Source organism: Armigeres subalbatus, chromosome 1 (genome assembly GCF_024139115.2).
Source record: "Armigeres subalbatus isolate Guangzhou_Male chromosome 1, GZ_Asu_2, whole genome shotgun sequence".
Classification (NCBI taxonomy): Eukaryota; Metazoa; Arthropoda; class Insecta; order Diptera; family Culicidae; genus Armigeres; species Armigeres subalbatus.
This window is the reverse complement of record NC_085139.1, coordinates 41,344,071-41,367,885: the sequence shown is the minus strand read 5'-3', so window position 1 is coordinate 41,367,885 and position 23,815 is coordinate 41,344,071. Positions and strand designations below refer to the sequence as shown.

At 41.7% G+C, this 23,815-nt stretch overlaps 1 protein-coding gene across 1 annotated transcript in view; it reads left to right on the top strand.

The window, feature by feature from the left end:
- LOC134224624 (uncharacterized) overlaps positions 1–23,815 on the top strand; it is a 619,481-nt gene that overhangs the window by 134,680 nt on the left and 460,986 nt on the right. Inside the window, exon 4 of the mRNA XM_062704057.1 lies at positions 4,604–5,776. Within this exon, the coding sequence (XP_062560041.1) occupies positions 4,612–5,776 (1,165 nt within the window). The 5' untranslated portion in view covers positions 4,604–4,611. The remainder of the gene's footprint in view (positions 1–4,603; positions 5,777–23,815) is intronic.

Genomic DNA, 23,815 nt, shown 5'->3' with positions numbered 1-23,815 from the left:
TCTCATAATCTCATGAGTAATTTAGAAAATGTCTTAGTTTCTTGACAGGGTAAAACTGATCATGCGATGGCCACGGAACAGGTTCCGTGAGCCCGGAATTCACGGTACAAAAGGCCAACATAGAACTATAAAACAGGTCCAAACCCTTATCTTACCTTACAACTTACTTCTCCGGTACTAAAGACCAAAGTAGAACTACAAACTACAGTCTTCTAACAGTTTTATGTTCGGACGTACCACTTTAACCATCTATTAGATCTATCGCAGCATTCCCGTATTCTTAATGTATAGGTGCATCTCGAATCACTTCAATACTATTGATAAGCAATGTAGTATCGGTTTCGATATAGTTTTGGTTTTTTCTCTCTCAAGAGAATCATGATAGTCTACACGCTTAAAATCAATAAAACAGAGATATGTTTGCTTCACACAAGACGGTCCTAATGCAGAACATCACCTAGATGAGCGACAGTTACACAGGCACAAAAATGCCTCGTACGGTCGTGATAACGGCCCTTTTCAAAATGTAAACGTTTGTACAGATTCCTTGTTTCATGAGGAACCAAATACTGTTGAAAATATTGAAATCCAAGCTTCAATAAAACCACACGAGCTATTTTTGTGGCTGTGTAACTGTCGCTCATCTAGGTGCTGTTCTGCATTAGGTCCGTTGTGTGTGAAGCAAACATATCTCTGTGTTATTGATTTTAAGCGTGTATTTGGACCCTTTACAGAGAGCAAACTCATTGAATCTGCGCTCCTTCTTATTCTTCTTCTTCTTCTTCTTCTTCTTCTTCTTCTTCTTCTTCTTCTTCTTCTTCTTCTTCATTGGCATTACATCCCCACACTGGGACAGTGCCACCTCGCAGCTTAGTGTTCATTAAGCACTTCCACATTTATTAACTGGGAGGTTTCTAAGCCAGGTTACCATTTTTGCATCCGTATATCATGACGCTAACACGATGATACTTTTATGCCCAGGGAAGTCGAGGCTATTTCCAATCCGAAAATAGCCTAGACCGGCACCGGGAATCAAACTCAGCCACCCTCAGCATGGTTTTGCTTTGTAGCCGCGCGTCTTACCGCACGGCTAAGAAGGGCCCCTTGTCAATAAGAATTCAATTCTTTCTTGAGAAAACAAAACAGTAATACTGTTAGTTATTTGACCAAGTATCGGAGCCCTAGCCACCTCTTTGTCTTTCTTCTACAATATCACCAGTAGAGCACGGTTTGGTTTCGGTTTGGTAGATCTTACTCCGTAAGACACTACGTACAAGTGATATATCCAACGTTACAGGAAAAGGCCTACATAGATCTACAAAATAAATCAGTCTATCGAACCTTTAAACTTTTCACAAAACTTTAAACTTTTTCCATGCAATGACCAGGGGACTGGTTCCACAAATCCAGTATTTCCATTGAAATAGACCTACACCTACATAGAACATCTGTACAAATCAGTCTTCCGACACCTTAAACTCCTGAGATTTTCCCGAGTAATCCAGAAAATGATAAAGTGCTCTTTTAGAGAAACAAGATTCTCTGGAAAGCCCATTTCGATAGCCTTACGTGGCTTTTTGTACCGGATATTCTGGGTTCCTGAGACCTATCATGAAACTATGGCGTTTTCAAAATTATTCATGAGATTCTTAGATTCTTATGGTGGCCTTTTGTACTGCTTGATACGGACTTCTGGAATCTATTCCGTGGTCATCACATGGCCAGTTTTACTCTACCAAGGAACTTAGACCTTTTCTGGATTACTTTTGATATTCTGAGAATGTTGAGGTGTCGGGACCCGAGGTCGTCGCTACCTCGATAACAGAAATTGGTATGATTTAGCCTTGCATAAAAGGTAAAATACCAAAAAATAATACCAAAAACTTATATGCAGAATACTTGAGGCATACCATGCTTAGGTATTTCAATACCAAACAATAATAATTGGTTATGCATTTGGTATTGAAATTCAATTTAATAACTTAGTTTGTTATGGCTTAAGTATTGTGCATATAAATTTGTTGTATTATTCTTTTGGTATTTTACCTCTTATCCAGGGCTAGTTCATAATAGAGTATGGTATCAATAACAGAATTAAGTATTATTGAGCCAATTTTTCCTGCTCGGGAAGACTAATTTGTATTGTAGTTTTATGTTGGCCTCTCGTACCGGAGATTCCGGGTTTCCGAAACATTTTTCGTGGTCATCCCATGGCCAGTTCTACCCTAACAAAAAAAACTATTGCATTTTCTTAGTTACTCATGAGATTTTGAGAAGCTTGAGGTATCGAAAGACTGATTTGTTTGGAAGTTCAACGTTGGCCTTTTGTACAGTAGTTTCGGGTCTCCGGAACCTATACCGTGGCCTTAATTACTTATACTAAAACATCCGTTAATATGATGATTTCAAAATACTAAACATTTGCTCTAAAAATGATACTTCAAAACTCCCGTCTAAAAGAAGGAGAGTCATCCTGAGCATTTTACCCATCTACTTTCTGGAACTACTATTCCTCTTGATCACAGTTGCAACCGCTTGTATTTTAGTTAAAAATTGACCGAAAACGAGCTGTTTCAAGTTGTCAAGTTTCGTCCCGGCAGTTTGAGGGTTAAAAGAAACCTTGAGAAAAAATATGTTACCCTTGAAATTATTAATTCATTCTTTTAATCCGAGCACCAGCATTTTTGGCGTTATTGATTCATTTATAATTTGGCGCCAGTAGTAAGAGCTTTAATTTGAGGTGATAATCAGTCAAGCGATTAGTCAAATAAAAAAAATCAGGCGGTTTCAAATGTAACGAAATTTTAATTGAGGTTTTGGAAGACTAATCTATTTTGTAGTTTTATGTTTGCCGTTTTGTACCGGAAATTCCGGGTTTGCGGAATCTGTTCCATGGCCACCGCACGGCCAGTTTTACCTTACCAAAAAACTAAGGCCTTTTCCAGATTACTCATGAGATTCTGAAAAGTTTGAGGTGTCGGAAGCCTAATTTGTTATGTAGTTTTATGTTTGCCTTTTGTACCGGAAATTCCGGGTTTTCGGAACCTTTTCCGTGGCCATCGCATGGCCAGTTTTACCCTGCTGAAAAACTATGGCGTTTTCTAAGTTACTTATGAAATTCTGAGATGTTTGAGGTGTTGGAAGCCTAATTTGTTCTGTTGTTTTATGTTGGATTTTTGTACCGGAAATTCCGGGTTTCCGGAACCTGTTCCATGGCCATTAAATGGCTAGTTTACCCTACCAAGAAACTATGGCATTTTCTAAGTTACCTATTAAATTCTGAAAAGTTTGAGGTATCGGAAGACCGATATATTCGGTGATTCTATGCTGGCCTTTTATACCGGATATTCCGGGTTTCCGGAACCTATTTGAAGGTCAATTTATGTTTATTTGACCATTGTTGTCAACCATTCACATTAACCATTAATTACTTATACTAAAACAGCTGTTACGACGTTGAAAACTTCAAAATACTAAACATTTGCTCAAAAAATGACTTTTGCCACACTTCAAAACTCTCCCCTCTAAAAGAGGGAGGGTCATCCTGAGTATTTCTCCCATCTACATGCTGGAACTACTATTCCCCTCGATCACAGTTGAAACCGCTTGCAATTTAGTTGAAAATTGAGCGAGAACGAGCTGTTTTAAGTTGTCAAGATTCGTCCCGGCAAGGCTGGCTGAAAACGGGGGTGAGGGCGATTTCTGGGAGTCTTTCCCATTTTTTATGCGTTCTGTTCACATAAACGTAAATATCAAGCAATGTTCAGGCCTACCGACTTCTAGAAATTATTTATTGCACTTTTCAGGTATTAATCAAAACTTGCTTACTATCATTTCAATGAATAATTTCATGAATCAATATCCTGGAAATGCTAATCACCGCCAACCAAAATCTACAACATAGAATTTAAAAGATAAGAGCATGAATACAACCCAATTTCTTAATATTTTCACCTGATTTCCACCACATTTGATGGTAATATTATGTCTATAAAATGAAAATGATAGATTTTTTTTATTCAAAGTATACAATGTAGCAAGCAGATTTTTGCCTTAAAATAAGCCTGCGTGCATTATTAAGGTGCAGCTTTTGGAAATCGAAAAGAAATTTAGTTCGAAAGTCCAGCTGCAGCAATTGGTTTATGATACATGTTTCCAAAATTTCCGTAGTCTTTCCATTTCAATATCAATGACATCTTTTTTAGCCAGTGGCTTGTAGTTTGGCGGGTAAATTTATTACGATGTGCCATGCTTTTGTAGAGCATGTGTCAAGATTAAAAACAGAGCGAAAGCATGCTCAAATTCTCATGCGAGAGTATTTTCTTCGGAAGAGAGAAAGCTTTCGACTTTATCTCTAAATATTCTCATCCTACAGAATAAGGATAATTCCATGGCGATGAATGGGCGAAAAGTTTGTTTTTTTATGGCGAAAGCTTCTCCGTAAACTTTATCTCACTGCATATGAACACTTGGCGGATACTTCCTTAATGCAAAGAAAGCTTTTATGAAACTCTGCTCGAATAAAGCTGTGGGATATTTCATTTCATTTAAAGTAATTCATGCAATAATGTTTAATCGAATATTTTTCTCGTTTCAATTTCAGGGCACAGCATGGCCTCAGAAGTACTATTCATCGAAAGGACATGCCAGCGCAATTCTAGCCCAGAACAAGAACTTCTCGCACGTGGAAGTAGCAAATGCATTTACACAGCAAACGATAGAAGAACCGACAGCGCAACCACGGCGACGACGACCTCCGTCGAACAGATCGGAACTGATAACAACTGCATGCGATGGGATCGCTATAGCTGCATTTCCTCATCGCCGAAAGTCAAGCAGCAAACGCAACGAAAACACAGATGCGGTCGAAGTGGACCTTCCCGGTGGCCAAGCGGGCGACCGGTGCTCAAGCCATCGATTTCCACAATCCAGCGCAGACGACATCGATGGAGTATGTCCGGTAGCGGCCGTGCTGCCGCTCTCTCTGTGGTGGCTACTTTTCGCAAAGGCAATCTTTTCTACAATACACAATCCTGGTCAATACTGGTTAAGGCCACGCATGGAAAGGTGGCGTTTCGCCACTGCCGGCGACCATGGAAGCATAAAAGCGCTTCAACGAAGTCATGCAACAGCCAAGATAACAACAACAACCATGAATGCTTCCAACCAACTAACACTAATACTTTTGATAACACGAACTCTATTGTTAAGAAGACTAGTGCTTGCCACCGGCGCCGTGGTGGCCCTGCTATCCGACCGGATCCAGACGAACAAGAAACAACCGAACGCTGCCATAGTATCCAGTACAGTAAAACGAAGACGCTGCCGTTTGCGGCCGAGCTGGCCACAGCCGTACGACTACTCCAACTGCTGCTGGTCATCATCGTATCGTCATCCACTTCCGTATTCAGCGGCATCTGCATCGGCATCAGCAACGACAGTAGTAGCAATCATTTCTCACTCAGTGCCACGTCGTCGGCACCATGGCGACGACAAAGACAAAGTCGAAGAGAGCTGCAGCAGCAACAGCAACAGCCACCAGTGGCCAATAGCAATCCAAGTAGTAGCAGTTATACCAGTAGTTGCGGCGAAAGCGAAAATGAGGGGGACGCCACCGAAGAGGATCGGCTGCTCGATCGAAGACGAAGACGGTGGTATCGAGCGCGGCAGCATGGTGCAAGCTGCACCGCTATCGCATCCGGCGGTGTTCAGAAAGTGGTCCGACTGTTCCTGCCAGCACTGCTCATTGTTAACATGTTCACGTTTCTCCATGGAGGTGAGTGATAGGTTTACATAATTACTATAATATAAAGTATAAAAACTTGTTCAAATAATGACCTACATATATCGATCAGAAACGGTTCCGCATACCCCTCTTAAAAAGCGTGGTTTGTAAAAAAGTGTTATGGTAAAATAACAGCAAGAAATAATATAGCTTTCATTGAATTTCAAACTTGTAATGATAAGGAGAACCTGTTACTGTTATTGTTATTAAAATAACTTGTGGTCTATGGAACATACAAATCTAACAGGACTGAAATTACTACAAGACCTACTACAATTTTGTATCTTAGACCATACTACAGTCGTTTTTCCACATCTCGACATTATTGAAGGGACTGTGGAGATAGGAGAGGTCGAAGAAGCATTGAAATGGGTATTAGATCGTAAACAGCTCGCTCAAAAACCCAGAAAAAATGCTAACGTAATATGTGTACGACCCCATAATATGATGTTTGTGTAACTCGGACATGCTTTGCGATTTTGCTTTTAGAATCTGCAACAATCGTTTAGGAATCCCTGTGATTGTGATTTGTATATGTCGCACCTAACAACAACCCTCCACTGGCACCATTTCCGAAATCATCGAGAAGCGAATCATTTGTAGATACACACACCCAAAAAACAAATCTGACAATTATTGTATAAAATCTGGGCATATACAATTCTGTAAGCTTTTTATACAAATATTGTATTAAAATAATACAAATCTGTATTATTTTAATACAATATTTGTATAAAAAGCTCACAGAATTGTATATGCCCAATTATTATACAGTTTCTGTAAGGTTCTTATGCAGAACTGTATTAAAATCTGCCATCCCCTGGTTGGGTGCACGAATCGTTAAAACGTTGCCTCGTGAACTCACCATTGAGCCTCATGCCCGCGCTGGTATTCTTCTGACCTCGACGATGTTCAGATGCTTCTGAATCTTGCGGATTGCGAATGCTTGGAACAGCTAGAATGGATAAATTATTAGTTAACTGTTTCAACTGAAATACTTATGGATTTAAACCTCCTGCCTCAAGCAAAAAATAAACAAATAATGGGTATTTCACAAGGGGTGTCTCACTGCTAACGATGACAGCGAATTTCAATCGAAATAAAGTCGATTTGTATTGATTTTATCAGAAGGTGCTATTCGATCAATATTGCAACACCACCATCTAACAACACTGAACTGTAATTTTAGCTCGTAATTTTGCACGTTACCAATGACATCAAGTGAGTTGTTTATTTTTATCTCAACAAGTCAATGGGCATGATTCCTGAATGTAATTATAATGTTCACCAATAATTAATTAACTGCTTTTCTATTTTAGGTTTTGGCTGCAAAATTATGCTTCAAGACAACGCTAAGCTATAGCTTGATTAATTTATTAGGAAAACATAAAGAAACTTCGACAGAAACTATAGTGTTACATATTTTATTACATATAACAATGTTCTTGAGAACTAAACTTTTACAATCCGTGGCAATCCGTGTAATACTTTATTGTCCACATACGCACATACTCTAAATCCTCAGATATTGAATTTCTGAATTCCGAGACTTTTTTTGTTGGGAATAAAGTCCCACTGAGACCAGTATTCAGATCTATTCCGAGACTTAATCAATAGTCTAATGAGCAGATTGAAGTCGAAGTTTTCTTATGCTGCTCGATCTTTTCTGTCAACAAAATATGGAAACGAGCAGGATGGGAATAACTTCGAGCGACTTCAAGCTGCTCATTAGACAGGACTAATATGCTCTGACATTGATCCATTGTGGAAACACTTGGGCGTTATGAGTAAATCTTCTCAAGTCAAAGGACCTGAAAAAAAATATATATTTCTAGAGCTTGAGCTCCGTCTTTATTGAATCTTAAGGAATAACTAACTAGTACAATTTTGGGATGCAAGTATTTATAATTTCGTATGCACTCGCGAGCGTGGGATCGATCTTTGATTATGCTGGATGATGTGATTGTTTATCTTTGGGATGACGGTGTCGCATGATGCTGTCCGTTGGGATGTTTATTCCTTGATTGCGATAACGATGTTTAGTCTGGATGCTAAGTGGTTCTGTCGTGTTAATTCTGGGTGGTCCAGAATATTTATGATGCTAAGTGTCTGGTGCAGGATTTGTGTTAACTCTTCCCCTCTTAAGAGTCTTTGTCCTCAAAGTTTACGAAAAGGCGAAGGCATATTGATGAATGATTCGATTTCCTTTTTCCGTTCGTCGGATAGTTCTGATGACGGGAATGGTCCAATCTCCTTAAGGGCGATGTCTTCCTTTTCAATGGAAGGGATGGTGATTTGGGCGTTGACAACGGTTTTTCTAGAAATATAAATGTAAATTCCAAGTATGGCTACAATAGATAATACGGTAAATCCTCCTAGTGAGCCGAATAGGTTAATTTTCCATTGTAGAGAGTTGTTTTCCAGCTGCAATACCTCTAGTTGATCTCGATGTTCCAATGTTAAATTCTGTAGGTAATCTACTGGTGGTGAATCGATAGTGTCGATTTCTGCTACTATCAAACCTGTGGTGGGGTGATAAGGTCTTCCAGGTATAACTGTTTCGAAGTTAGAGAAATACTCTCCGTTAACTTGTAAACTGCAATCTTCGAAATGGATTAAAAATGATCCGTTTAGAAATTGGTTGGAGTTGGTGCAATTTGATGAAACTGTGATTACTGCATCGTTGATAAAAATCGTACCTTCGTTTATTCTCTTTACTAGTCCTCTCGAATAGGTTTTTCGAAAGTACAATTAGAGTGTTGACCCCTAAGTATACGATCTATGCATTCGGTTGTAGGGATTAGATTTGAATGTTCGCACAAAAGTATTCTCCTTGATCAGTACATGGCTGGATTAGTTCGTAAATGTGTGTCGCATTTCTCATTAGGTGATTTTGCTTTAATGCGATTCGTTTATTGTATTTAATAACTGAGTCCATGAAATCATATTCATATTCATTCTTAGAAAACTGCGGTACCTTAAGAATGTATGCAATGTGTGTATGATTTAATGTTACCTGTGCTGTTGATGATGAGAGTAATTCTTCGAAGGATGTGACAAAGACGTCGTGTCGACCAAGGAAGTTAGATATTGTATTGAAGTCTTGCATAGATAATAGTTTACTACTCGGAATACCGTGTTTTGCCATTAGAATAGCTTCTTCAAGCGTTTCTATTTGATCTTGAAGGGAGTCTAGGTTGGATAAAACCATAAGGTGGTTTATCTCAATTGAATGATTTTCGCCATTTCCCTTTCCATTGTTATAATCTGGTTAGTGATGTCAGTTACCTCTTGAATCCTTTTGCTTATTGCCTGGTTGATCATGATTTGTTTGTTGTTTTGTTCTATGAGGGAATTCATGGTTGCGTTGATGATGCGAAGATCCTCTGCGTCTGGATTTCCTGCGACCCATTTCCAAATGGTTCCGATCGTGTCCCATCTCTTGTGTCTAGTTACAAATGGTCTTATGTTCATAAATGTTTCATATAATTTATTATTCTTTATTTGCATAAGTTCGTATAAAGGACTTGTTGAAGGGTGTGATTGGATTTCTTCATTGACATTTGCTATTGTGTTCCCTATTTGTATTAGATCGATTGGGTGTATTATTCTAATGTATCCTATTCTAACTTTGGCGCTACCTAGTGGAATGACAGCAAGGGGATTGTTGGAAAGGTCATGGACTTGAATACTGGATAGTGTTGATGACACGCAGATGGCGAGTCTGAAAGGGATAAAAGGATAATCATTAGTTAGATTTTCTTGTGGAATTTTCGCAAATGAGTTTTGTGGATTTTTCTATTATTTGAATCTATTACAAAGGTGTCATGATCTTCTTTTATCTTTATCATGTTGAATCTGCTTTTCGTTTATTATTAGTACAGGCTCTTTCATATGCGTATGTGTTTGGTGTATAAGACTGATATTTTTCTACAGGCATATTTTCTTCCTTTTCTTTGAAAAGTTGTAATATTTATCATTGTTCTTATCTCTTTGTTCGGAAAATTCATTGAAAGGTAAATTATTCGGATTGTCTCCAGTGTAAATACATTTAGGTGTTTGTTTCGTAAAGGAGTGAATGGTATTATTGTATTTATGAGCTGCTTCTTGAATTAAATTGTTTACTGTAATGTCGGGATTCAGGGCCTTGATACATCTTGCAATTTCCCTAATGGTAGAGTGACATCTCTCTACTTGTCCATTTGTTTCTGACCTATGTACTGGAGTTTTGAAAATATCGATGCCAAGATTTTTTATTTGTTGTTCGATTACATTTGAGACAAATGAGCTTTCGTTGTCGATAACTATTTGTGCGGGTAAATCCCAATCATACAATAGTTGGATAAGAACGTCTCTAACATCAGAAATAGATTTCGATTTGATTGGTCTTATTTTAAGAAATTTCGAAAACTTATCAAGGGACGATATATACAGAAAACTAGCATTGTATAGAAAGATATCTATGTGAATTATTTCTCCAGGATACTTAGGCATTGGTGTCTTTACTGGAATATATTTTTGTGGTTTACGATCATATTTTTCCATTTTACAAATCTCGCAATTATTCACATAATTTTGTATAGCTTTGTATGAACCTGGGAAGTAAGATTTTTTATTAATTGAAGGGAGTTTTCCTTTGCATTTCGATGGGCGAAGTTATGGATTGTTTTATTTCTTCGAGTTGCTGTTCCTCATCTTCTATATCTTGTACTATTTTTTGGGAATATCTAGCTCTGACAACTTTAGGATTAAAAGTTCTTTGTAAATTTCTTGTATCTTACCCATAGTAGGTTCATCTGTCATAATTCCGTTAAGTATCCCTGGTATTAAGAATTCTTTTAATTTGTTTTTGAGAAAATCGTTGCTGAACTGTGGTTCCGAAAATATGTGCCTAGTATATTTTTCAAATGGCCTGTTTTGTTCATAACTAGAATTTTGATCGGTTTTGAAAATAAATTGATTACGAAAGACATTTATAGGTGCTTCTGTAGAAGGGATAAAGGAACTGTCATCATCATTTGCTGAATGCTGCGTTGGGGTTAGGGAGTTAATTTGGATGCGGGATAGCGCGTCTGCTACAACGTTGGATTTTCCAGGTTTGTATTGCATTTCGTAATCATGCTCTTCCAAAAATGATTTCCATCGTTTTAGTTTCGCGTTATTGTTCTTGGGTGAAAGGGCAAATGTTAGTGGGAGATGATCGGTATAGATTTTGAGTTTTGCTCCGTAAATAAAATTTCGAAGCGTGTGTAAGGCCCATACGACAGCGAGCATTTCTTTCTCGTTAGTCGCATAGTTTTCCTCCGTTTTGATAAGGTTCGAGAGATAAATGTTATTGGTCTCTCGCCATCATGGAATGTTTGGGAAAGGACAGCTCCTAATGCTTTATCAGAAGCGTCCGTGGTTAAAATGAATGGTTTATCGAAATCTGGGAATGCCAGAATATCATTGGAGGATAATATTTCTTTAAGAACTTGGAAGGCTTGTTTTGCTTCTTCGTCTAGAGAAATCGAAAAATTTTTGGAATTGTTCTTAGAAATTTGGCGATGGCCATCTTCCCCTCTTAAAAGCTTTGTTAAGGGTTTTGCAGTTTTTGCATAATCCTTGACAAATCTTCTATAATAGCCTGAAAGTCCTAAAAAGGCTCTTAAATCTTTTAAGTTCTTTGGTTCTGGGTATTTTCGAATGCACTCGACTTTTTTCATATTTGGTTTCAACCCACTTTCAGAAACAATAAAACCGAGGAATTCAACTTCGGTTCTCAAAAATTCGGATTTATCTGGCTGGATTTTGAAGTTGGCATTTCTGAGAGTTAAGAGAATGGTTCGTAAATTCTTCAAGTGCTCTTCGAATGTCCTTCCGAAGATAATTATGTCATCAATATAGACATGGCATATTTTACCTAAGTGATCTCTAAGAATGTCGTCCATGACTCTTTGGAAAATAGCTGGAGCATTTTTCAGTCCAAATGGTAGACGAACAAATTCATATTTACCATTATTGATTGAAAAGGCTGTTTTTCAATGTCCTTTTCTGACATTGGGATTTGGTGGAATCCTGAAGCCAAATCCAAAGTCGTAAAATATTTGTTTTACCTAAATTGGCCAGAACTGTGGAGGTATCGGGAATGGGATACCTGTCACTAATTGTTTTAGAATTTAATTTTCTATAGTCTATAACCATCCTATACTTTTTCTCATTGGAAGCATCCATTTTTTCGGCACAATCCAAACTGGTGAATTGTAAGGAGACCGAGATGGTCTAATAATCCCATCATTCAACATTTTTCTGTTTGCCTGTTAACTTCTGCTTTCAATGCCTGTGGATAGGGATATGATTTACTATAGATTGCATTGTCATCCGTAGTTCTAATGTCAGCTTTAACCTTCGTAGTAAATGGCAATTTTTCGTCAGGAGGTTGAAATAAATCTTGAAACTCCTTCAAAATTTTATCAAGTTCGCTCTTTTGATACTCTTCCAAATGTTCGTTGCGTATATTAATTTTGTTTACTTCTTGTAGTTTATATTGAAGCAAAGGAATAATGAAGTTACCTTCTAAAATCAATTTTTCGTTAGAAGTATCAATGACCGCTTTGAGTTCTTTCAAAGTGTCATGACCTATGATTGCATCAAATGACTTAAGTTTATCCATATGAAAAAACTTTATATTCAAATCTGAATAAGGTTGAAATAATTTTCCCATTGAAAATTTAGTTACTTTTAAATCTCCTCCAACGGAAGAAACAGAAAATGGTTTTTCACGTCGTGAGATATTTTTGCAAATTTTGGGTGAATAAAATTTTTATTCGAACCCGTGTCGATAAGTATTTTTAAAGGGTTTCCAGCTCTACCATAGTATAAAAAATATGGTAAGGCAGAGTTCGTTCTAAAAATTCAGTTCAGCTTCTTCTGGTTCCTGGAACTCGTTTGGTTGATCCTGTTGTGCTTCAATCGCTCTTAGATACCTGTCGAAAGTGTGGCTTGGTTCCGGATAGTAGTCTTCATCATCGGATGGGATGAAGTCTGATCTTTCGTTCACCGTGTCTTCTATTTCGGGGTTTTGATATGATTCTGTGTGAGTGTGAAACAATCTAGGACGTTTTAGTGGGGATGTTGTTGGTTGGAATGCTGGGGTCTGTTAGAGTAGTTAATATTAGCAGTGCGCATAGATACGTCTGTATCTATTGGTGCGGGGGCTCTGAATGGATTTCTTTGTGGATTGGGTGGTGGCTGTGGTACAAATGGTTGTCTAGGAGGTGCTGGGTGAAAATGAGGATAGTTTCGTTGTTGCTGAGTGTTATAGAATGGTTTTGGAGGGTAAAAATGCATTGGAGGGTTATACCGTAATTGTGGAAGGTTCATCAATGGTTTCATGTGCATCCTAGATAAATGGGCTGGTTTAGGCGGTATGGCAGGAATTAGATTTCTTGGCTTGGTATGGACCTCAGGAATCTTGTAACTAGTAATATTTTTCTAAACTCAATATTTTGAAAGGAGATGCAATAAGAGTAGGCGTGAGCCAGAGATTCTGGTTCGTAATTCTTCAAAATCTTCCAACATCGCCATCTAGACCACGAATAAATGCGTCGATAGCTTTGCGGTTGTATGTGTATATCATAGCCTTAGTGGCTTCTGGATGAGAGAATCGTTCATCAGTTCTTATGGAGTTAGCTATCAATGAAAGGATACGGTTTACCTTGTCGTAATATTTTTCCAAAGTTTCCGTCTTGTTTGCAACACATTAATTGATAATCCAGTGTTTCTAAATCGCGTTTCTCACCATAGTAGGTAGTCAACGTTTTTCTAATCATTTTCCAGTTGATGTTGACGTTTGAGGCAACGAGTGCATCGTTGGCTTCACCTTTGATTTTACGACGAATAGATTTGCAGACGACATGATATTTATTCTTGTCGTCTACTGTACTATGTATATTTGGGGTGTATAAACTAACCAATGCTTCTGCATCTTGCAGGAAAAAACTAAGTTCGTTAGGGTCACCGTTAAAATTCAGTAAACCTTTAACGATATCGGGTATATCTTCAATAGAATCGGGACTTATAGGGTCCCGTCTGCCCTTATCAAATAGAGTGGAGGATCTGAATAATCCTCCTGAGTTGGGTTGGAGGTTGCTTCCAAAGAAGCAATCCTACCGGTGAGTTGCCTAATTTGATCGATCACTTGTTCCATTTTTTTTTATTTTACTAGATTCTACACTTACACTTGCAAAAAATAGGTTAATTGTGATGGTCTAATAGTGGATTTGACTGATAATAAACTTTATTTGAGTATTTTACTATTTCTATTTTTGTTTCGATAATCACTAATCACTTCACTTTTTCGGTTTCAATTTCACTTTTTTTTCACTTGATTTCTTTCTTCCTGGAAAATTAAATGATTTGTTATTTATTACTTACAAAATTATTCTGGACATTTTCTGGGTACGCCAGAAAACTGTGGGATCCGTGGAGGCACGTGTCCAGGCGGTTATCGAATCCTTTTTCTCAACACTGCCGGGTGCAGTCGAGATCGTTGGGTCGGGACCGGAAGCTGTGTGTATTATCCCCTTCTCAGCACGGCTGCCTTCTTCCTTTTCACTGGGATCGAGTGGTTAGCTGCTCTCGTTACTCGTGGGGCTCTTCCGTGCGGCTGCTTCTTGCGATCAGGTGGATGTTCCAGTTGAAGTGCAGGAATGTGATACTTCTATCGGTTCACACTTCCTGGTGTAGGTGTTATTTGACAAGCGTTCACTTGGCTCTAACGCGGTGAATCGGCTAAGTCTTATCTCGAGGACACTTAATCACTTCACTGTACTTGCACTAAACTTCGGTCCCTATTCGGGCGCCAGTAAATCTTCTCAAGTCAAAGGACCTGAAAAAAAATATATTTCTAGAGCTTGAGCTCCGTCTTTATTGAATCTTAAGGAATAACTAACTAGTACAATTTTGGGATGCAAGTATTTATAATTTCGTATGCACTCGCGAGCGTGGGATCGATCTTTGATTATGCTGGATGATGTGATTGTTTATCTTTGGGATGACGGTGTCGCATGATGCTGTCCGTTGGGATGTTTATTCCTTGATTGCGATAACGATGTTTAGTCTGGATGCTAAGTGGTTCTGTCGTGTTAATTCTGGGTGGTCCAGAATATTTATGATGCTAAGTGTCTGGTGCAGGATTTGTGTTAACTTATGTTCCACATTTAAACTCTCTGCTGATTACCAATTCATTTTCTGATTACCAAAGTATCGTGGGTCGTTCGTCGACAGCTTAGTTTCGTCTGGTAACAATGTGGAACATGTATTCAAGGTTCACCATATCAGGGACTGGACAAAATTGCACAAAAGTACTACAGTATCAGCTGCGTACTACAGTACTACAGTATCCACTGAGGCTTTAAACTCTCACAGCCTCAAATTTTTGAGGACTCTGGATGGGATGTGATAATACGGTCGATCGTACACAGTGAACGATTGCATTAAGATATTTTCAGCCCAAATCGAATGTTGTCTCCTTCCATTGCGTAATGACCATTCCGACATGAAGAGACGATAGATCTCGGAAATTTTCTGCAGTATATTTGAAGGCATCTGATGGTATCATTTGATGGTACATCGCTTACTGTCAATTTTGCAGTATTGCAGTTGATCCACGTACTTTATTATGAAAAACATGCCCGGCTAGCCTTCTTTCGGTACAAGTTTCGGTACCAACTTCACAAAGCATTTCCACTGTTCGATTTGACAGATGGTATACTCGCGGCGTTGCTAAAATCAGCAATGTGTCTTGGAACGATTTTGATTTACATCGAAATAAAGTCGCTTCGGTTGCTTGGTTCATTTCCAGCAAATATATTCAATGTATTCTATGTGAGACGCCCCTTGGTATTTCACCTGTCATAAGACGAGTTTAGTTCTATTTCAGTACTATTGCGAGTCAAGTACAAGACACTGAAGACTACCGTACAGTTGAATAATACGTACCTGTAATAATTACAACGTGGTGGAATGAAATGGAATGAAAGAGATACGCTCTGGGCAGCAGGGACTATGTCCAAGGGCTTGACGATCCCTCCCTAGGCCATCTGCGAGTTGTGGGGCTTGCCTAGGATGTGGTGGGGTTTGACAGTGGGCCCTGTTAAACCTCTATAAAAAGCTGCATGTATCCGCAAGTAGGCTCCACCAAAGCGACCGTGTGCCGCTCAAAGTGCACAAGCCCAAGTCCTGGTGTTAGGTGGGACGCTAAACAGCCCTGACACGACGGCTCTCCGACGAGACAGGAGGTTTGCGCAGGCCCAATAAGCCGCCTGGAAAACCAATCATTACGAACAATATAAGAGATAATGCGACTCGGCAAAGACCTAGGCGACGAATACAGGATCACGATTGGAAGCTTGGAACATGAAATTGCAAGTCGCTAGGTTTCGCAGGTTGCGACAGGATGATCTACGATGAATAACATCCCCGCAACTTCGACGTCGTGGCGCTGCAGGAGATTTGCTGGACAGGACAGAAAGTGTGGAAAAGCGGGCATCGAGCGGCTACCTTCTACCAAAGCTGTGGCACCACCAACGAGCTGGGAACCGGCTTCATAGTGCTGGATAAGATGCGCCAACGCGTGATTGGGTGGCAGTCAGTCAACGCAAGGATGTGCAAGCTGAGGATTAAAGGCCGTTTCTTCAACTATAGCATCATCAACGTGCACTGCCCACACGAAGGGAGACCCGACGACGAGAAAGAAGCGTTCTATACACAGCTGGAGCAGACATACGATGGATGCCCACTGCGGGACGTCAAAATCATCATCGGTGACATGAACGCACGGGTAGGAAGGGAGGAAATGTATAGGCCGGTCATCGAACCGGATAGTCTGCACACCGTATCGAATGACAACGGCCAACGATGCATAAACTTCGCAGTCTCCCGCGGAATGGTAGTCCGAAGCACCTTCTACCCCCGCAAAAATATCCACAAGGCCACATGGAGATCACCTAACCAAGAAACGTAAAACCAAATCGACCACGTTCTAATCGACGGTAAATTCTTCTTCGACATCACGAACGTCCGCACTTACAATCCAACCACTACCTCGTTGCAGTATGCCTGCGCTCGAAACTCTCGACGGTGTACAAAACGCGTCAAAGTCGGACGCCACGGCTTAACATTGGGCGGCTACAAGACGGTAGAATAGCCCAAGAATACGCGCAGTAGCTGGAAGTGGCACCTCGAACGGAAGAGCAACTAGGCGCAGCGTCTCTTGAAGATGGCTGGAGAGATATTCGATCCGCAATTGGTAGCACCGCAACCGCTGCACTTGGCACAGTGCCCACGAATCAGAGAAACGACTGGTATGACGGTGAATGTGAGCAGTTAGAGGAAGAGAAGAATGCAGCATGGGCGAGATTGCTGCAACACCGCCCGAGGGCGAACGAGGCACGATATAAACAGGCGCGGAACAGACAAAACTCGATTGTCCGGAGGAAAAAGCGCCAGCAGGAAGATCGAGACCGTGAAGAGACGGAGCAACTGTACCGCGCTAATAACACACGAAAGTTCTATGAGAAGTTAAACCGTTCACGTAAGGGCCACGTGCCACAGCCTGATATGTGCAAGGACATAAACGGGAACCTTCTTACGAACGAGCGTTAGGTGATTCAAAGGTGGCGGCAGCACTACGAAGAACACCTGAATGGCGATGTGGCAGACGAAGATGACGGTATGGTGATGGACCTGGGAGAACGCGGGCAGGACATAATTTTACCGTCTCCGGATCTCCAGGAAATCCAGGAGGAAATTGGCCGGCTGAAAAACAACAAAGCCCCTGGGGTTGACCAACTACCAGGAGAGCTATTTAAACACGGTGGTGAGGCACTGGCTAGAGCGCTGCACTGGGTCATTACCAAGATTTGGGAGGAGGAAGTTTTGTCGCAGGAGTGGATGGAAGGTGTCTTGTGTCCCATCTACAAAAAGGGCGATAAGCTGGATTGTAGCAACTACCGCGCAATCACATTGCTGAACGCCGCCTACAAGGTACTCTCCCAAATTTTATGCCGTCGACTAGCACCAACTGCAAGGGAGCTCGTGGGGCAGTAGCAGGTGGGTTTTATGGGCGAACGCTCCACCACGGACCAGGTGTTCGCCATTCGCCATGTACTGCAGAAATGCCGCGAATACAACGTGTCCACACATTATCTATTCATCGACTTCAAAGCCGCATATGATACAATCGATCGGGACCAGCTATGGCAGCTAATGCACGAACACGGTTTTCCGGATAAACTGACACGGTTGATCAATGCGACGATGGATCGGGTGATGTGCGTAGTTCGATTTTCAGGGGCATTCTCGAGATCCTTCGAAACCCGCAGAGGTTTACGGCAAGGTGATGGTCTTTCGTGTCTGCTATTCAACATCGCTTTGGAAGGGTAATACGAAGAGCAGGGATTAACACGAGTTGTACAATTTTCAATAAATCTGTCCAGCTATTTGGCTTCGCCGACGACATAGATATTATGGCACGTAACTTTGAGAAGATGGAGGAAACCTACATCAGACTGAAGAGGGAAGCTAAGCGGATCGGACTAATCATCAACACGTCGAAGACAATGTACATGATAGGAAGCCAGCAGAGAAATTCGGAGACGCATAGTGGCTGGAAATCGTACGTACTTTGGACTCCGCAAGACGCTCCGATCGAATAGAGTTCGTCACCGTACCAAACTGACAATCTACAAAACGCTCATTATACCGGTAGTCCTCTACGGACACGAGACCTGGACGATGCTCGTGGAGGACCAACGCGCTTTTGGAGTTTTCGAAAGGAAAGTGCTGCGTACCATCTATGGTGGGGTGCAGATGGCGGACGGTACGTGGAGGAGGCGAATGAACCACGAGTTGCATCATCTGTTGGGAGAACCATCCATCGTTCACACCGCGAAAATCGGACGACTGCGGTGGGCCGGGCACGTAGCCAGAATGTCGGACAGTAACCCGGTGAAAATGGTTCTCGACAACGATCCGACGGGCATAAGAAGGCGAGGTGCGCAGCGGGCAAGGTGCATCGATCAGGTGGAAGATGACTTGCGGACCCTCCGTAGACTGCGTGGTTGGCGACGTGTAGCCATGGACCGAGCCGAATGGAGAAGACTCTTATATACCGCACAGGCCACTTCGGCCTTAGTCTGAATAAATAATAATAATAGGTTTATTTTTTAGGGCTCAGGCGTTTTCTGAAAACTTTGCGGAGCCAAATTCAATTTCTATAATACACATTGATTAATTTATCATTCAGGAGAAAACATTTTGTTAATCATTTTGTGGTTTTTCGAGAGCTCTTTTTCGCTGGGGCGCGCTCGGTGGATCCAGATTAAGTAAACTGTGCCCGACGCTGGCTCGCCTCTAGCTTCCGTGTTTTTCCTTTATTACTACCTTGAAGTTGTTGACCAACTGCGAACAGTTTGCAATTCCGAACGTCGTTTCAATATACTCGTCGTCAATATTCGATCTCTGCTTTTCAGACAACTCGTTTACTTTCTGCATCTAACTTTCTTCTTGTTCCCCTTCTTTTTCTTCTTGATGGTCTTCAATAGTTACTTCCTCTAGTTCAATGATTCCGTCTTCCGTTACTCCCGTTACTTTCGCTTTTCTACAATTTCCGACGTTTTTCCTGGTGGAATGATGTTGTGGGTGTTGTGTTGTTCCGATTTTTCCTCGAAGGGCAAATGTTTTGACGATGTCCTGTAGCTTGACATAGAAAACACGTGTTCTTCAAACCGTCATGAAAAACTTTTACGTTTCGGAAGTTGACTTTTGACGGAGGAATTTTTTCTCAATTTCCATATACACACCCTTAACACCAGTGTAGACATGGTCCAAACCCAGGTTAAGAGGAAACTTTTCATGAATTGTACGTTGAACTTTTCCGAACTGATTGAGAACCACTGTCAGTTCGTTGTCTGTTATCTCCGGGGGCAGATCAAATACCCGAACGTAACGAGAATTGCGGCCCGCTTCCATCATGCACACATCCATAGTTTTTCCATTATCATATTTAAACTTCCTTGATTCCGCATTTCTTCGTAGCGATTCTACCATAACTGCCTCGGAAATAAATGTGATGCAAATGCTTCTATTTTCCGTCAGTTTGTATACTAATTCCACATCCGACACATGACAGTCCAAACACTTCACGAATTCAGCAATCTTTAGCCATTACGGTCGTGGGCAATCGATTGTGAAACGGGATTCGACCATTTTAATAAATACCTCACTCATGACGATACTTTTTTTTTGCTCATGTAAAACAGAAAAGAAAATAAACCGTCGATGAGCACTGGCGCAGAACAAAGCTATCGGCAAACAATGATAGCCTCCATTGTTTGCCGATAGCACCTCATGATACATTTCTTTTAAAAAACTCCAAACGCGGGAGCACTGGTTCTGCTGATGCATTTCAACTTTTTCTACAAAGCTGAGCGATCCCCAACAGAAAATGAGCGAGAACAAAGCCGGAATCATCACTTTTCTGTGAGGGCTGCCTATCCAATTCTGTTGCTTCTCACTTGTATACAAATTTGTTATCATGGCTTGTTATGGTTCGGAACAGTTTTTGCCTTTCTTTTATCGTTGTTCGTTATCTATTGAGAGCGATTTCTGCAAACCCTGGTGAAGGCTGATAATTAAATGATAACTAAATGAGTTATTTGATTAAATGACATGTATAACAGCTCAAAATAATTTTCTTATCAAAAAGTGTTATCAACTTGGTATTCGTGATAACTTAATTTGTTTTCATTTAGTTATTTGGCCGGGGTTCAATCCAATTAATCACAAATCGTACCTAATATTATTCCATTCTATAACTGAGAATATTCAAAAACACACGGACGAATTAATTGACATAAATTTATTTTCGTTTTCATTCTACAAATAAAATATCACAAATCTGTCAAAAAGCCGCTTGGTGCGGATTCGCTGAGCCCCAACCATTTCAGGAACAAATGCTGGTATCATTTTCGTTATGTTGGCTGCTAATTCAACCATAATGATAACAAGTTCATGGCAAATGCTGGGTAAAGCGTACCATTGGTACTTCGCGTACCTGAAGGAATAAAATAGACCCCATCTCGCGGTCCTTAGCCTCTTACCCAGCAACTCCTATCCCTACCTCCCCGCGGTGCTGGCCGGGATACGAGCAACCTTAGGGAAGATCGGGTAACCAACCCCGGTGGGAACTATGGTCGTATGCTGACAGGGAAGGGGGGTTTGCTCCTCTCCGGAGGTGCAAATCTTATTGAGCGTCTGTTCTCCATGTCAGGATCGGCTCACAACAGCGTCTGTTCTCCATGTTAGGGGCGGCTGATCATCGTCCGAGTGCCAGCGACTCTAAGTGAAACTGTGCACCATGGTCCACCGGAAATAAGGAGGAATGGTCCTCCGGAAATTTAGGGGGTTTGGTGTCAGGCCCTGCAAGCCAGCCTTTAAAAAAAACTTACGCAACGAACAATCAACAAGAGAGTACGGACCGGAACCATCGGCGAAGACCACTGCGACGAAAAGGGACTAGCGATTGGAAACTCGGTTCGTGGAACTGCAAATCTCTCAACTTCATCGGGAGCACACGCATACTCGCCGATGTGCTCAAGGACCGTGGATTCGGCATCGTAGCGCTGCAGGAGGTTTGTTGGAAGGGATCAATGGTGCGAACGTTTAGAGGTAATCATACCATCTACCAGAGCTGCGGCAACACACACGAGCTGGGAACAGCTTTCATAGTGATGGGCGATATGCAAAGGCGCGTGATCGGGTGGTGGCCGATCAATGAAAGAATGTGCAAGTTGAGGATCAAAGGCCGGTTCTTCAACTTCAGCATAATCAACGTCCATAGCCCACACTCCGGAAGAAGCTCAACGCATTTCGCAAAGGCTTCGTGCCGCGAGCCGAAATGTGCCGGGATAAGGACGGGAGCATCTTGACGGACGAACGTGTGGTGATCGAAAGGTGGAAGCAGCACTACGAGGAACATCTGAATGGCGCTGAGAGTACAGGCAGTGAAAGTCAAGGCAGCGGAGGAGAAGACAACGTCAGTTCAGCGGACGATGGAAGCCAACCAGCCCCCACCTTGAGGGAAGTTAAGGATGCCATTCAACAGCTGAAGACCAATAAAGCAGTTGGTAAGGATGGTATCGGAGCTGAGCTCATCAAGATGGGCCCGGAAAAGCTGGCCACTTGCCTGCACAAACTGATAGTCAGAATCTGGGAAACCGAACAGCTACCGGAGGAGTGGAAGGAAGGGGTTATATGCCCCATCTACAAGAAAGGCGACAAACTGGAGTGTGAGAACTTTCGAGCGATCACCATCCTTAATGCCGCCTACAAAGTGATATCCCAGATCATCTTGCGTCGTCTCCCTAGCAACACACATGTTTCACATAGGCTACTGCAACTCTTATGTGACCAGGTTTAGTCAAAATCAAGTTGCTGCAACCATTTTTCGCTGACTTGTGCTGCTCGGGCTGTCACCATTAGTGAACGAGTTCGTGGGAAGTTATCAAGCCGGCTTCGTTGACGGCCGCTCGACAACGGACCAGATCTTTACTGTACGGCAAATCCTTCAAAAATGCCGTGAATACCAGATCCCAACGCACCATCTATTCGTTGATTTCAAGGCGGCATACGACAGTATAGACCGCGTAGAGCTATGGAAAATTATGGACGAGAACAGCTTCCCTGCGAAGCTTACCAGACTGATCAAAGCAACGGTGGATGGTGTGCAAAACTGTGTGAAGATTTCGGGCGAACACTCCAGTTCGTTCGAATCGCGCCGGGGACTAAGACAAGGTGATGGACTTTCGTGCCTATTGTTCAACATTGCGCTAGAAAGTGTCATGCAGAGAGCCGGGTGTAACAGCCGGGGTACGATTTTCAACAGATCCAGTCAATTTATTTGCTTCGCGGATGACATGGACATTGTCGGCCGAACATTTGCAAAGTTGGCAGAACTGTACACCCGCCTGAAACGTGAGCAACAAAAGTTGGACTGGTGGTGAATGCCTCAAAGACAAAGTACATGTTTGTGGGCGGAACAGAGCGCGACAGGGCCCGCCTGGGAAGCAGTGTTACGATAGACGGGGATACCTTCGAGGTGGTCGAGGAATTCGTCTACCTCGGATCCTTGCTAACGGCTGACATCAACGTTAGTCATGAAATACGAAGGCGCATCATCTGTGGAAGTCGGGCCTACTACGGGTTCCAGAAGAAACTGCGGTCGAAAAAGATTCGCACAGCACCAAATGTGTCATGTACAAGACGCTTATAAGACCGGTTGTCCTCTACGGACATGAAACATGGACAATGCTCGAGGAGGACTTGCAAGCACTCGGAGTATTCGAGAGACGGGTGCTTAGGAGCATCTTTGGCGGTGTGCAAGAAGACGGTGTGTGGCGGCGAAGAATGAACCATGAGCTCGCCCAACTCTACGGCGAACCCAGTATCCAGAAGGTAGCTAAAGCCGGAAGGGTACGATGGGCAGGACATGTTGCAAGAATGCCGGACAGCAACCCTGCAAAGATGGTGTTCGCTTCCGATCCGGCAGGTACGAGACGGCGTGGAGCGCAGCGAGCGAGATGGGCAGACCAGGTGCAAAACGACTTGGCGAGCGTGGGGCATATCCGAGGATGGAGAGATGCGGCCTCGAACCGTGTATTGTGGCGTCAAATTGTTGATTCAGTGTTATCTGTTTAGATGTTAACTAAATAAATGAATGAAATGATAACAAGTTCAGTAATCAAAATGTTAGATAATCGTATAATAGAATGTGTTATCAATAAGTTATTCAACTTTGCTCGGGTATGCCGTGCGTTGAGACGCCTTATCCATTGTAGGTTACTCTCGGTAGGGTGTTTCACCTCGCCAAAGTATTAGACGTATCATCCAAATGTGGAAAATTTTGGTTTTCCTATCTTCCTCTTATCCATATTGTTTTGACACTAATATTTCTCCTGGCATACAAAATTCTCAGGTCTAGTTTTGTGA